This window comes from Calypte anna, chromosome 2 (genome assembly GCF_003957555.1).
Source record: "Calypte anna isolate BGI_N300 chromosome 2, bCalAnn1_v1.p, whole genome shotgun sequence".
NCBI lineage: Eukaryota > Metazoa > Chordata > Aves > Apodiformes > Trochilidae > Calypte > Calypte anna.
The window spans coordinates 118204452-118220816 of record NC_044245.1 but is presented as its reverse complement, the minus strand read 5'-3'; the positions used below and the strand labels follow the sequence as shown (position 1 = coordinate 118220816).

The 16365-nt window shown below is 37.9% G+C and overlaps 1 protein-coding gene across 5 annotated transcripts in view; it reads left to right on the top strand.

The window, feature by feature from the left end:
- Positions 1-16365, top strand: part of NCOA2 (nuclear receptor coactivator 2) — a 187872-nt gene that overhangs the window by 136394 nt on the left and 35113 nt on the right. For all 5 annotated transcript variants that reach the window (XM_030444120.1, XM_030444118.1, XM_030444119.1 and 2 more), the window contains 6 exons: positions 3666-3843; positions 5249-5434; positions 6334-6435; positions 6530-6670; positions 9927-10074; positions 12255-13527. In XM_030444120.1, coding sequence (XP_030299980.1) covers positions 3666-3843; positions 5249-5434; positions 6334-6435; positions 6530-6670; positions 9927-10074; positions 12255-13527 — 2028 coding nt within the window. The remainder of the gene's footprint in view (positions 1-3665; positions 3844-5248; positions 5435-6333; positions 6436-6529; positions 6671-9926; positions 10075-12254; positions 13528-16365) is intronic.

Genomic DNA, 16365 nt, shown 5'->3' with positions numbered 1-16365 from the left:
CACAAGAAAAATTAAGAATAAGATTATTTTTCTTTTCCAGTTTTATCTTCCATGATTGGCTATTGCAGCAAACATGGCATATGAAATCACTCGTCTGTTGTTTTATTGAATTTAAATTAGTTTTCTTTCACAGTAAAACCATTACATACGAAAAATGAAAGATTGTGGAACTAAATTGATAAATGGTCTCCCTTTTGCACCAAGAAACTTAAAGGGATCAAAAGTTATCATATGTTTGCTGTGAATACACTACAGACACTTTCTTTGTGTCTTTATCTCCCTAAGGAAATGCAATTAAGTGATTTCATATTTATAGAAACTTTGTATACAACCTCTTCAAAAGCCTACCTTTTTCTACTGCCAAATAATAATGGCAATATTATTTCCTGATATATTTGCAATATAATGGCCCATGAACAGTTTATTAGTTTATTTTGTTTAGAAAATTGTTTGTTTTTATTAAAGAATAGAACTGAAGAATCCTCAGAATAGGGAGCTTTGCCATCTGAAGACAGTGAGCAAAATTCATGCCTCTGAGGAGCATTTTAACATATTTCTTGGTTAAATAGAACGTAAATAGGAAGATAGAGTGAAAGATAGTAAAGAAAAAGCTGACAACAGCTCAGAGAACATGTTTTCCATTCCAGTATATCATCTAAAATAATATCTGCTCTTTTATTTTTCTACCATTATTTGCTCCCCCATTGTCCCAGTATCTCTGAAGAAAAGTGTGCTGGTCCTCATTACTGTTCTAGTTGTTTATTGTGGTGGCATATACTTGGGGACAGAATTAAGTTATTGCAGTCGTAGAAGCTTCTAAAAGATTTCAGTGACTTGGTGTATTAACTGGCTCAAAAGCCTGCTGCTGCTTACCTGCAAGATTGTTTTATTAATAGAGTAGAAAAAATGGGAGACCTTATGTTACTTAAAGCTCAGATGACCTCTTCTGTGGTCAACCCAAGAAGCAGCTGTGAGGAAAGAGCACAGAGCACTTCCTACCAAGAAGTTGTCATAGTAGGAAACAGTAGGGAAAACTGGAGATAACTATGGAATGTCAGTAACTCTTATAGTTTCTTGCTTTTCATCTCTGCCTTTCAAAGTTCTCTTCTTAGATCTCTGATAAGCATCTGCTATGGCTTTGGCTTTGCAATCCCTTTGCATCAATGTAAGAATGGGTCACTGCAATGTAGAAGAGTTGAGCCAAACCCACACCTTTCTGTCAGGTCTAAACATCTAAAAATCATGTGGTTTCCTGGCAGGACAGTTCAGGGGACTGATGTGGCTAGAAATTTTTTTTTTAATTATTTCCAGCTAACTCAATTCTTTGGTCCACCTGTTGATATGCTCATACAGTATGGGGGAGCTGTCATGGTGTAGAGAGGACTAAACCAAAAATGTCATCTTGCAGTGGCTTCAAGCAGTGGTGAGGTCTAAGATATTAATCCATAACAGAGATACTGACAGGAAATTGTATTAAAGACTCTATTAATTAAATCTTGTAAATTATTGTTAATTGATCTAAATATTAGTCAGCAGGAAAATGTCATGAATGTTACAAAAGCACATGAAAAGGAGGGAGCTCTCCAAAGAAGGTGGAGTAACAGGAGGAGCCAAGAATGATCAGAAACAAAAGGCAATGATAAAAAAACAAGTCATATCTTAGAATTTTGTGACAATGGGAGAAAAATATAGTTTATCTTAATTTAGAGGCTGTCAGGAACAGTTTATACTTGTACATTTACTTGTGAGTTTTATTATTTTGTAATTTAAAAATAGAACAAAGCATTTAGCAACTGTTAGCTTAGCCACTCCACTTCTGCTTTGTGCTTTCACTATCCTTCCCCTTTAGCAAAATCATAAACTCATTTGACTTGGGAAGGGCCTCTGGAGCTTGTGTAGTCCCACTGCAACCTGGTCTGACCAGAGCAAGTGGTTCAGGTCTGAGTCCAGCCAAGATTTTAATATCTTTTGGGAGGGAGATTTCACAGCCTCTTTGGACAGCCTCTTCTCATATCTGACCACCTTCATGGTGACTTTTTTTTTCCTGTGTCTTCATGAAGCTTCCTGCATTGTAGCCTGTGTCATCTCGTCTCCCTTCTGAACCTGTGACCAGCATCTGGCTCTGTCTTCTATTTGTCCTTCTGCTAGGTGGCTGAAGACAGAAATAAGATCCCTCTTTAGCCTTCTTTTTTGTACTGTCTGGATTTGCTAACTGCTCAGTACTGTACAATATTTTTAATGCATATCTGTAGCCTGAGGACTTGAGAACTGCCAGCTCAGACCAACAGTCGAGGTGTACAGTGTGCAAGTTTGGTCATATCAAAAATGCTGCATACCTGCATGCACTTGCTCTGGCATCTCTTCCTTGTTCAGCTGTTTTGCAGTGAGCTTTATTCAGATTTAGCAAGATCTCCACTTGCTTTTAATTGACCCATAATGAATCATGGCTTGCCTGGTTTTCTGACTTGTTTTCTGTCCCTGGAGGTGCAATGAGTAACAACTGTTCTAGTGATTCCCCACCAGTCTTGAGGAAGCTGGACAAATCAAGCAAAATGACAGAATGTCTCTATGAGTTAATTGTTCATTGAATGCTTAAACAAAAAGCTTTGGTGCTTTAAATGTACCCCCCATTATCTGTTCATATGACATAAAGTTAAAGGGATATATTCTGAAATATTTCTGCCACCCACCGTCATGCTTTCATCTTAAGGACAAGAAAGTTTGCATGATAAATTCTTTCTGATACTCAAATTTGACTTTGTCCTCTTCAGGTAGATGTGGTGTAGTGTTTGGCTTAGGCTTCAGATAACATACAGATAACAAGATACCTTGGAAAGAATGCTGCAGCTAGATTGTCATTGTCACAAGAGAGAAACCAATCAGCAGAAATGACTCATTTAGACATTTCCTCACAGAAACTTTTAAGTCCTTTGGAATACCCATATAGCTGAGTTGAAGAGGTGAAAGTCTGGTTCCTGTTCTCTGGATCACACGTGGACTGAATCAAACTGGTGTCAAATAAAAAAGAAAGTCCTGGGAGTAGGGACTAAAGCTGTCTTAGCCTTGCTGCTCACTGTCTGCTCTCAGCTCCCTTTGCTTTTAGTTCTTCATGTTCCTGGCTGCGTGGAGCTTCACTTCTATGAAGATGCACTGCTGGGGGTGGAAAGGAGCCTTTCTCTTTCTTTCTGCCAGGATTTTCCTTGCTTTGTGCTAGCACATCTTGTGATGTTTTCATGGGATCATTCTCCTTGTGGTGTATAGAGAGTATACAGACCCTAGGTGTAGCAGAACAAGCATCTGGTCCAGGTTTCTTACTTCATAGGCAGGCAAATAGGTAGCAGCCTTTTCCATTATTTTTTGTTTGTTTGGGGTGGGGTGGTTTGTTTTCCTGTGTGGGTTTCATTATTTGCAGGGTGTGCACCTTTCTTTGCTTTAACACTGGTTTGATAAAAATAAGATTAGCTGCTCAATCTGAAATACGAAACAAGAACACAAGAACTGGGGTAGATGCAGAAAGTTTCAACTATGTCTTTTGGAGGGAATATATATTTTTTGGTATCTTATTAATCATATTGTTTGGCATGGTGTTTCTCCCTCTTTCTCTTTTTCTCTCCCTGCTTTTGTTTGTTTGTTTGTTTGTTTTTGCTTTTCTTCCCCCCCTTCAGGCCCTAGATGGCTTCTTCTTTGTAGTGAACCCAGAAGGCAATGTTGTGTTTGTTTCTGAGAATGTGACACAGTACCTGAGGTACAACCAAGAAGAGCTGATGAACACAAGCATATACAGCATCCTGCATGTAGGGGACCACAATGAATTTGTCAAAATCCTGCTGCCAAAATCTTTAGGTATATATATCTTTTCTTCATGTAATACCATTACTTATTATTACTTATTTATTATTGGTTTCATAAATCTGTGTTTCAATAACTTAATGTCTCCACTACTTACAGTTTCATCATATGCACTCTATTTATTTTTAATGCATATATATAGGCTTTATGAATGATTACTCTCAAAAGCATCCTCCACTCTTTTCAGATTCTTCATTGCTAAAATGGCTCCTAGTAACCCATGTTAGCTCATAGTTCTGATGGATCTCCAGGACAAATTACTAAAATACAGTCTTAGCTATATAAACCCTCTGTTAGTTCTCTGTCTAGGCTGGTTATTCTAAGAATGGCCCAAGAAAGGCAGAATATAAAACAAAAATCAGAGAACTCCTTCCTTACACTAAAATTTTTCTTTCAATGGGTTTAGTCTCACCATTGTTTACCCTTATCTTTTAATAACTATTTTTTTAGTTGCAGCGATTTTCTGTTTCTGGTTTTAATTGGCTTTTGGAATAGGTGAAAAGAAAGAGAAAGTCAATACTGACTCATTTACTCATAGCAATTTAAAAACTATTATGCAATTCACTTTAGCATTTTATAAATTTACTTACAAACCCCTGAAGAAGAAAAAATATAAATGGCTAAACCTCATAAATTACTGCCTTCATTGCATTTTATGTCTGAAAAGGGCAAGTGAAGAGTATTTAAAATATCACCCTGATATTTTCTTAAGTGGTGCTAAATTAATTCTGACTGATTGATGTACAGTACCTATATTTGTGTATCTTAGGGTTTTGTGTCCTTTTTTTACTTGTCATAAGCACTGTGTTAGGCTTTAATTTGATCTGTCACTCTACTCAGTTCATTCTCATCCCTTCAGTCTTTCCTGTTGTAGCTGAGACTTATGTGATTCAACATGTTCCTGATTTCATTGCTTCCTGTTTTTATAAATATCTATGATTTTCTTTCTGTTTTTAATATGAACACAGATTCTTATACAATGCTGCTGTCTCTTTTGTATTAATTGTTTTAGAGTTCAACAGGCAGAGTCTTCATACTACCGTATTTTTTCCAGGCATATGAATTCACTTGATCTACCTTGTAGTCTTTTCACTGTGCTGTATAACTTTTATATGCACCAATATTTAGACATTTATCCTGCTTTCCCACTCTGTTGTTATAAGTCAGTTGAAAAAAACCATAGCTGAACAAATTAGCAGTGCTCATAAAATATGAGAACAATATAAATTACCTTGTTATGTGCTGGTTTGGACTCTTTAATATTAAAAATAGATTGTTGTTGTTAAACAAACTTGTTTCCCGACCAGTTTGTGTAGCCCCTTGATTAATTTCCTGTGGATAAGCATCAGAAATGATTGCTACCAGATTTATCTCACTATATGATCTTTGCTTTGCTTAGTGAATGGGGGATCTTGGTCTGGTGACACTCCTAGGCGTAATAGCCATACCTTTAATTGTCGGATGCTGGTAAAACCTGTTGCTGATTCTGAAGAAGGCCATGATAACCAGGAAGCACATCAGAAATATGAAACTATGCAGTGCTTTGCTGTTTCTCAACCAAATTCCTTCAAGGAGGACGGTGAAGGTAATTACCACTTTCAGTTTGTGCTAGTAGTTTTCCTTTCCGTGCTGATGCAGGACAGCAGTTTCAGTGCAGTTGGTAAAGTGAGATCAAGTTGAGAAAGTGGTTTGTTTATCCTGAAAAATGAAAAAAATTGTATGTTGTTTTCTTTTTCATTTAACTATGGAAGTTTACTTTCCTCTTGAATTATGAGTGTATACACTTGCATGCACCTATTTGTCAAAATAATATAATTGAAATTGAGAGAAACTCAGTTTACCTTAAAGAGATATCCCAGTTTTATATCACTGCAATTGTAAGAAGAATCTATCTGACTGGGAGGAAAGTTTCAATGGGCAAGTTTTTGAGTTCATAGAATTAGAAGACAATTGTGGTTCACCATTTCCTTTACCATTTACTACTTCAGCAGGTAAATTTCCTCAGATTGTATTTTAAGTGTTCAGATAAGTAAAAATTGGCTTATTATGAAGCTGTTTTCTCAGAGACAGCAAGCAGTTGGGGCATGTTTAAGAAATGTGGCTTAGACGGTACCAAATGGTAAGTGTTGAAGAAATGTTTTTTCTGTGCATGCCATATATTCTTTTTTATTATTTGTATCCTGAGTGGTTGAGCTACTACAGGTATATATACAAACACGTGCTAATAATTATGGGCCGTGATGGAGGCTTTGATAATTTTTAGTCTAAAAAAGAAAAGAAACCCATCTCTCCTGTGTTGTTTAATGTTGCAGGAGGTAATGAAGACGTAAAACCACGGAGCTGAATTTGTCCTTTTAGTAATGCAAGATCTATTCCTTTAATCCAGCATTATTTAAAAAACTTTAAAAAAATATTTTGGAATTATTTATGGAAGCAATTTTTTCCTCTGGCGTACAGATTACTGAAGTAACATTTTTCTTTAAGATTTGCAGTCTTGCTTGATTTGTGTTGCAAGAAGAGCTCCAATGAAGGAAAGGCCACTTCTTCCTTCATCTGAGAGCTTTACTACTCGCCAGGATCTACAAGGTATTGTGAAGCAGGAGTTTTTAATTTCTTCCCCCCTCCCCACCCTTTCCCTCAAAGGGGAAATTGCTGTAGCAAACATTTTATCTGATACCAGGCAAAATAACTTCACTGGACACAAGTACCATGAGAGCAGCTATGAAACCTGGCTGGGAGGATTTGGTGAGAAGATGCATTCAGAGGTTCCATTCACAACATGAGGGAGAAATATCATTTGCCAAGAGGCATCACCAGGAAGGTTAGTTTTCATATTTAAACTGCTTGTCATTTGTATCTGTTGGCTGTGTTCTCTTTGTTATGTTTACATGAAACAATCAAGAGTTACTGAGAGTCCCTTTTTCAAGATGATTTGCCTAACATACTGATTGCTCTCTCTGGAAAGGTTTTGCATCTTTCTCCCAATTGTTTTAGCTTGCTTGTTCTTTCTGCTTTATTGGACAGTGCTTTTAATCTTCAAATTGTCACAATTATTTTGAAGTGGACCCCTGCCTGTTTCCCCTTGGCACCAAAACATTTCACTATCCATTGCAGTTCATTGACCTGTATTCTGTTTCTCTACAAAAATGGACTTTTACTGTCACATTTCCTGTGAGAACCATTCAGTGTGAGTTATCAAAGATGCAGCACTCATGCTATCTGGAAACCTCCCCTGCTGTAGTGTATCTAGCTGATAACGTATGAGATAATAACAACACAAGCAGATCTACTCAGTTGAGAATATGTTGGGTAAGATGTAGGAGAGTACTGCACTGTAAAAGGTTTCCCATGAGGTTTCTGTGGTAGTGACTTAAGTGTTTTGGTTTTTTTCATTTCATAAAACCCTAATATTGCTAATTCTAGTAACACAAATCCAAATTTCCAAAAGCAATTAACCCCTTAAAGTCCACAGGGAAGGCCTTTTGGAACCAATGAGGGGAACCAGTGGGAAATAACAATGACATTTCCACTGCAAAAGCATCATTGTTTGGGTTCATATTTGTAGACCAGGTTTTACATCTGGCCTGTAACAAGTAATTGCCATGGTCCTTAAACAGCTGGCTTGCTGTCTTGGAAATGAAATTGTTACTGGAATCTCAAATTATTCAACCAAATACTCATAACTTCTGCTTTCATAAAGCCTTCAGGTTTCATGTTGGGAATGTAGGGACACTGAAATGCTGTGATATTTTATACTAACATATTTTGGGGTATATGCAGTAGGAATGCTAACAGTTCACATCTCTCTCACAGCTGAGATTTCAGACAGAGATGAAGGTAGTATGCCATTAACTTATAGCAGGGGTTTAGAGAGCAGTTTCAGGTAAGGACCCCTCTGTGCCAAAGGTGATTTAGGAGCTGCTGCAAAGCCATCCAGACATTTGTTGCTTCTGTCCTCATCGAATGATGCCCGAATTGGCAGCTTCTTTATCCACCATTGGGGTTTGAGTGGCTCCTCTCTAAGGTGTCTGTGAAAAACATAATTTTTGGAGTTTACTGCATCATTTTACAGTGCATCATAAACTGTAGAATTAATCTAAATGAGGGGTTGTGCTACTTTTTGTGGAAGTTAAGAGGGTGAGTGATAAGAGGAGGAGGAAAAGACTCTGGAATTGCTTTGCCACAAAGGATCCAGCCCTAGAGAGGAATAATAGCTGAAATATTTCCTTCCCCTGCCCTTCAACATGAAGAAGAAAAAAGATGCGTATCTTGGGCAGTAGCATCTTTGCACTTGGCTGAAGAACCTTTTGCATTTTTAAGTCACTATGGTTTGAGAATAGAAGCAAAGAAAGGAACATTGTCCTACATGTAATTCAGCATTACAGGGTGGAAAAAAAATTCAGCATTAGCTTGATAAACAGTAAAAAACCACAAAGCTTTCAAATTAATTCTCAGGATAAAGTGAAAAATATATGGTAAGTTTTTATTGGCCACAGTGAGAAAAATAGCATTTCCTCAAGAGGAATACGGAAACATTCTTGTTTGCTTAAAGAATTAGTTTGGAAAATGATTTAAGTAGAGATTTCACTTGCATCCTGTTGGCATTGAGTACTGGAATTTCCTGATGTGGTATATGCTAAAGTTAAGAGCTTTGGACCTTCTGGTGCCCAAAGGTTAAACTGAAACAATGACATACCTAACAGTGAAATTTTGCTTTGTATTGTTTCACAGTTGTATGTTTTTGTTTTTCTTTACATTTTTACTCTGAAAAATCCCTTCTGGTTGTTTAAATTGTGCTTCCTGTTTTCTCACTGCCTAAATAATACTTTAAAACCTTGCAGAACAATATATAATGGGGTGGGTTGGGGGAGGGGTCAGGGAAGGAAGGCAATCATAGCCAGTCCTGCAATGCTGAAAATCTGGTTGCTCTGTAGAGGAGACTATTTAATAAAGCCACATTCATAAACCCATGTCATTTAATTACCACAGGAAATATTAAAAGACAAGCAGTGAAATGAAGATCAGATTCTACTACTAAATTTTTTAAAAAAAGAAAAAACCAAAACCACAGAAAATGTGTGTGTGTGGAAAAAATGGGAAAATAAAAGTGCTTGTAGTGTTTCATTCCTATTTCTTCCCTAAATGGTTACATGAAAATTTGAAGTTAAGTATTTCCCTCCTGACAGATCTGCAATCCTTTTGCAGGGACTGAAAATTATCAAGAGTTGTTTCAATGATGGCAAAGAGTGAACAGTCAAACAAATGTTTGGAGCTTTGCTTTTCCACATCGTGTTTTTTTGGTTTTAATTAAAGAAATGTCACCACTCTCATGGAAGTTAATGAATTTAATTTCTTGAAGTTCAGATTTAGACTGAAAACTTCAGGGATGCAGAATAGGTGCCCCAAACCTGAAATGCACTCATATCTAGTACTTGAGAAGGATAGCACAGGCCCAGTTTTGGTTTAGGTAATTGTATTTGTAACTTGTTTGAGTCATATATTTTTATATTTGTTCTTTAAAAAGTAGTAATTTCTTGTTCCAATTTCAAATTTTTCCCTTTTAAAAGATTTATGTACTTATTAAATTAAAGAAGTCATGAGAGTAATTGTGACAAGATAATTTACGCAGGCAATAAGGAGGAAAAGATACAGGCTAATGGAAACAGATGAACTAGAAACTGAAGGTGTTTATATTAATCATTGTCATGTAGATGATAGAGATGGAAAAATCTATGAGGAACAGAAGGAGTTGGACACATGGGATGAAAAGTTAAATGGATATCAAAGACTTCTTGGTCCACTCCTGAAATACTCTGTTTTATAGTATTATCCTGTTACTTGTTATTGGTGTTACTGCTTACAAGTTTTCTTTTGATCACTCTACAGTATGTGGAATCCTTTATCCTTTATTTTATATGTATCTCATCTATTGATTTAATTTTTTTTAATTAACACATTATCTCTGCTGCCAGTATTGGTAGATTTATGATGGATTTAGGGTATCGGATGTTGAGCAACTAAGGTACCTCTACTGTATTTTCTCATTAATTTAATCCTGTTCTTTTGTTTGCTTGCAGTGCTGAGGCAGGGACTGGCATTTAGTCCTGTCTATAGGTTTTCCTTGTCTGATGGCACAATCGTTTCTGCCCAAACGAAGAGCAAGCTCATCCGTTCTCAGACAACGAGTGAACCTCAGCTTGTAATCTCCCTGCATATGCTTCACAGGTAATCCTGGCTGGTTTATTACATCCACTTCCTGCAGTGACACAGGGAAAGTACAAAATTGCCAAGGTTGTTTAAGACTGATGGACAATCAGTTGGCCAAGAACTGATAACATGAAAACAAACGTTCTTGAAGTCAGTGCTTACAGCAGGAAAAGACTGTAAGATTATGTCGGGCATGCTTACAAATGGCATGCTGGATTTTCACATCAGGATCTTCCATTAAAAACACAAAATTTCCTATAATTTCATGTTCTTAACTTCAGTATTTTAATTGCTTGCAATTTGCATGGTAGACACAAGAAAATTTCACAATGTAATTAAATCTAGAAAACTTACAATGTTTAAATTCCTGTAGTTCACAGTCAGTCATATGCTGAACTTGGGTCTTTAAAGAATATGTTATGAATATGAAACAGCATTTTTAGGCAAACTGCATATTTTAACTCCTTGTTTCCTTTTTTTTTTTTTTTTCTGATGTATGGAGTAGCAGCTTTCACATGTCAAATCCTGAGAAATGCCACCACTCTTTTTTTTTTTAAAAGGCAGAGACAGTAATTAATATTAGAGTCACAGATAAGTAATCCCTGACCTTGTAACTTCAATGTAAAATTTGAATTAAGTTATTGCAAGTCCTGGTATATCTGTGTCGGATTTAGTGTCAGGTTTTAGTTGCTGATTATAATTATAATACTGTTTTCCTGCATCCACAGTATCACTTTTTTGAGAGGAAGAAAACAGTTCTAAAGATTATTAAAAGTGAAATAATTTTGCAGAGATCGTAGTCTTGGAAAAAGACCTGACAAAAAGCTCTCTGAAATTTGTTTTCTTTGGGTTGCGGAATACACTTGATTTTACATCAAGTGCTAAATTTTAAATGTAAAAAAGCACCATTAATTAAAAAATGGTACTTACAAATATTCTTGTGTTTTCAGCGGAACAACTATTATTGTATTTGGAATAAGGTTTTAAAAATCCACCTCTCTTTTTGCAGTTAAAATTTTTCACCCTTGCCTTTATACCTAAGGTAATGAATAGCCATAACAAGGTTCACTGCCCTGTGTGCTTCAGCTCTTTCACTTCTTGTGCTTTAGCAAAAAGCTAAAGTTTATTTGTACCTACCCTGGGCAAGTAGGAATGGTTTTTGTGTCATCAAAAATATATAACTAAGAATGACTAATAATAGTATTATTAGTCATATTTGGTTTTGGAAGTCCAGAGTTCATTTGATTTTTCTCTGAATGCTTTTTTCTTTCTTTCTTTCAAATATACTTGACTCTGTCTCTTTTTTAATCAGGATATGCCTGATTTTTCTGACTCAAGTTTTAGCACAGAAGTAAAAAGTATATTCCATCCACCCATAAACTAATTAAGATCTACTGAGGAAAAGGGAAGTGATATCCAGGTTCTCTCATGAGAGTTCTTTTTGTCTTATGTGTGTGTGTCTCTCTCTTCTGTTTCGTCCGTCTTACAGCCTGCATCTCTAAAATACAAGCTTCAGCTCCTATGTGTGTGGTTTTTTTCTTTCTTCTCCTCTTTTCCTAGATGTCCATGCAGGATTGGATTGCTAACAGACTGTTCCCATTCTGAAGTAGTATCCAGTAGTTCTCTTGGCTCACATGCTGGTTTGGAGCAGTATCGAAATACTCTGGCAGTGTAGAAATGCAACATTTTCAACTTTGTTTTCATGATGAACTTGGTGGGCAAATAGCCCACTACAGCCTTGTGGTGGGGCTAACTCATCAAAATCCAAAACTCCAGCAAACAGCTGTCCACAGCTGTCTTGTAAAACATGTATTTGTTTGGCTTGTATGTCTCAGATGAGGTTTCTGTCAGTTCTAGAAGTTAGCTCTCAGCAAATTGTAGAGAAGAGATACACATTAAAGGGAGAGAGTCTCAGATTGTAACCTATCTCCATTTCTAATGAATGTCATTTAAATGAGGTATAATTTTGTTTTTCCTCTCTTCCACTGATCTGCTAATGAGGTGCTGAAAAACCATACTGTTAATGTGCAGCCATGTTGCGAGCTGCATATCACTTTTGTCAAATTGTTTTTAATTGTAGGTTTGCTGTGTTATTTTAAAGCGGGGTTTGGGGTTTTGCTTCTTTTTCTGTAATGTAATTGCAAGTTGGCCACTGTCATTTTAGCTAATGGGTTGTTTTTCTTCCCCTTGCCACATAGAGAGCAGAATGTCTGTGGAATGAATCAGGATTTGACTGGACAAGGAATGGGGAAGATACTGAACCCAATTAGCTCCAGCAGCCCTGCCCATCAGGCCATGTGCAGTGGGAACCCAGGTCAGGATATGACCATCAGTAGCAATATAAATTTTGCCATAAATGGCCCAAAGGAACAAATGGGCATGCCAGCAGGCAGGTTTGGTGGTTCAGGGGGAATGAACCATGTGTCAAGCATACAAGCATCCACTCCTCAGGGTAGCAACTATGCACTAAAAATGAATAGCCCCTCACAAAGCAGCCCCGGCATGAACGCAGGGCAGCCAAACTCTATGCTTTCCCCAAGGCATCGTGTGAGCCCTGGAGTGGCAGGAAGCCCACGCATCCCACCCAGTCAGTTCTCCCCTGCAGGAAGCTTGCATTCGCCCGTGGGAGTCTGCAGCAGCACAGGAAATAGCCATAACTACACCAACAGTTCCCTGAACGCACTTCAGGCCCTCAGCGAGGGCCACGGCGTTTCTCTAGGATCGTCGTTGGCTTCACCTGACCTAAAAATGGGAAATTTACAAAATTCCCCTGTGAGTATGAATCCTCCCCAGCTAAGCAAGATGGGAAGCCTGGACTCTAAAGACTGCTTTGGACTCTACGGGGAGCAATCAGAAGGTACAACTGGACAAGCAGAGAGTGGCTGCCACTCAGGAGAACAGAAAGACAGTAGCGAGAGCAACATGCCCCCAGCTGTCAGTGGCGAGAGACCTGATGGACAGAATAAACTGCATGATGGAAAAAGCCAGACAAAGCTCTTGCAATTGCTCACCACCAAATCGGATCAGATGGAGCCTTCACCTTTGTCCAGTACCATGGGAGATGTTAGCAAGGACTCCACGGGAGGATTGCCTGGGTCTGGTTCGGCACACGGAACCTCGCTCAAGGAGAAGCATAAAATTTTGCACAGACTCTTGCAGGACAGTAGTTCTCCTGTAGATTTGGCCAAGCTCACAGCAGAGGCCACAGGCAAAGAACTGAACCAGGAGTCCAGTAGCACAGCTCCTGGTTCAGAGGTGACTGTTAAACAGGAGCCAGCGAGTCCTAAGAAGAATAATAATAATGCACTACTTCGCTACTTGCTAGATAAAGATGATACTAAAGATATTGGTTTACCAGACATACCCCCAAAACTGGAGCGGTTGGACAGTAAGACAGACCCTTCTGGTAGCACAAAGTTAATAGCTATGAGGACGGAAAAAGAAGAGATAAGCTTTGAGCCTAACGAACAGGTAAGCACATCTTTGCATTACGTGTGAGTGAAATGTTCTAGGACTGCATCCTTCCCATCTTAATTTTTTCCAATCTTCCTTTCCTAATTACTCCTTACTAAGCGTAGTCTCTTGACACTTCAAGACACTTCTTACCTTTCTCTTGAACTCCAATCTCCGCTCAGTTTCAGTTGATGTTACTAAGTTGTGTGCATCACTGTCTCCAAGATCACAGTCTGCCTCTGAGGAGATGGATAACACAGGGACTGAATGCTGGGAAACCTCTCCCAGGTGGTAGTCAGACAAGGAGGAAACACTTGTAGCTGTTGGTTAATGGTGACAGCTTTTCCCATAGGGTGTGGGTTAGATGGGCTCTTGACCTAGCCCAGCATAGCAGCTACACTGCTCCCATGTAAAGCAGGTCCATGCTCAAGGACAGAAGTTGTTTGAAAGGACTGATGCCAACTTTGCATTATTGATCTTTGTGCTATACTTGATCAACAAATGAAAATCAAGGCAAACAGATTTCCCTTGTTTCTGTGCCAATTAAAGGGTTTTGGTTTTTTCATTTTTCTTTTTTGGGGTTTTTTTATTATATTCAACCCCAAGTTCCTGTGGATGATTAATTGTTCAATGTAGAGATTGCGTCTCCTTGTGCAACTTAGCACTGAATTTTGCATTCAGAATTTCTCTGCACTGGTTGTTGCTGTGCTGCACAACCTACTAATGAACTGTATGTTGTTAGGTCCTCTGCTACAAAAGTATTATTTCAGTGACCTTCATGCAGGATTCACTTTCAAAAAGCACCAGGTTCACATCACCCAGAATGCTTCAGCTTTCAGAGCTTTGCAAGAAAAAAGGGATACAGCACAAGCGATTTGCCACTTCAGCATTGCTTTTTATTTATAAAATGGGTAATTATAATATCAAATTTATTATAAGGCACTTTCTGGGGACTTCATAAGAAGCTGGAGTTAATGATCCTTAGCTTTGTCCTACACTAGCAACTCTCCCAGCTGATCATTAATCACTAGGCAGCGCCTTTTGCTTGAAGCTTTAGTTTGTAAATCATGATCATACACTGTAAATGTGCATGAATGTCTCATTCACAGCCACATCCTTCACTTCTAAAAAATTGTGTATTTTTAATGTGCAGACCAGGTGTGAGTGTGCTTATTTTTGTATTTTTATTGTTGCATGTATAAATGCACAATTTTCATTATTTTCCATATTGTAGATTGAGGCTGAAGAGTAATATTTTCTTACCCCTAAGTCACAGCACTGGATTTTTATGTTTTTACTTTGCCCTTTCGGCTCTAACCAGGCTCTAACCAGTAGGCAGTTTTTTTCAACAGTGTTTATAACCACAAAACATTGAGGGCCAAGCATGATGCTGAGCGTGTTTGCAGTGCTGTTAAAATCTCAGTTACCCAAGAATCTTCTAAGGTTACTTCACCCCTTCTGTTTTAACATAGTTTGACAGCTATTGCCATTATGGAGGAGAAATTGTGGTTTTTCAATCCCTCCTATGCATTAGGGGGAAACTGAGCCAAATTACACTAATTTCTACAGGGTTTAATCCTCAAGCCTGGATGTTAGTTTAGTTCTGAATACAGCTACTATTTTGAAGCGTCTGTAGGGAGGGCTTAGATTTTCTGTGAGAACTGATGCTTTGTTAGAGTAGAAAAACACAGAAACTCACAGCTCATCTGGAAAGAATAAATTATTTAAAAATATCTAATTATTTTTCAATTCCAAGTTCAGATAGTAATAATGAAAGTCAATGTCATTATCTCATATAATACTGGATTGAAGACAGAGATCCTTCAGTCCTCAGTATTTGAAACTAGACAAGAACATAGGATTTAGTCACCAAATTTATGTCTGAATAACTGAGTAGATCAAAATCATTGCCTGCAGATGGTTTACTGCTAAAAAATTAAATTTCTAAAAGACTTTAAATTTTCTCTTTCAAGTATTGCTGTGGAGTAGACAAGAAATGGCTTAGCTTGTCAACCCATTCTCAACGGGCAGGTTTTGTCCCCTCTGAAAGTTAGCTGTCTAGTTCAAGGTAGTCCTATGAGGTCCTTCTGTTGCTGATGGAAAAACAGAAGATCAATCCATGATTTTTTTTTTTAATCTTACCCTACCCCAGTGTGTGTGTCTAAAGCAGGGGAGGTAAGCTGCTCTGTAGTAATGTTCCCATTTAAACAAGCTGCTGCCTTACTTTTTCATGACTAAAGATAGGCAAGTTGAGTCTCACCCTAAATGTAAACATGTAACCATACAACTAACTTTGAGAAAGGGACTGCAGTGTCTACAAGCATTGACAACCTCAAGCATTTGAAAATAAGTTTTATGAATTCTGTAAAGTGAATAGTCTGTTCACTTTTTATTTTTAGACTTGGTGTTTCTGAAAGCAGGAGAGGAATTTAAAGGGGAATTTGAATATGGACTCTGAAAGTACTGCATTTTCTTAAAAGTTGAAGACAGAGATTGTTTCCTAGGAGAGAGGGGACTGGAGGTATAGGAAGGTCCTAGAGCTGGGGTTGTCCAGAAAACCACAAAGTGATAAAAAGTGGTGAGGGCTGCAGGTGCTGAGACTTCCTCAGCACCCAGGTAAGGGCCAGTGTGGCAGCATGATGAAGGGCAGCTGGATAGTGACAGAGGTCTTTTGTTGCTCCTGTTGGTTGTAAATAGAGTTTTAGAACCTGCTTAAAATGCAGTGAAACCTGGAGCTGAATAAACAGAAGTCCAGCATGGACTAGGAGAGGAAATGGTGGGGAATATAAAATAATGTAAGCATTTATCTAGCTGAAGGCCAGGCCTTTAAACAAATAACCACTTTACCCCAATTAT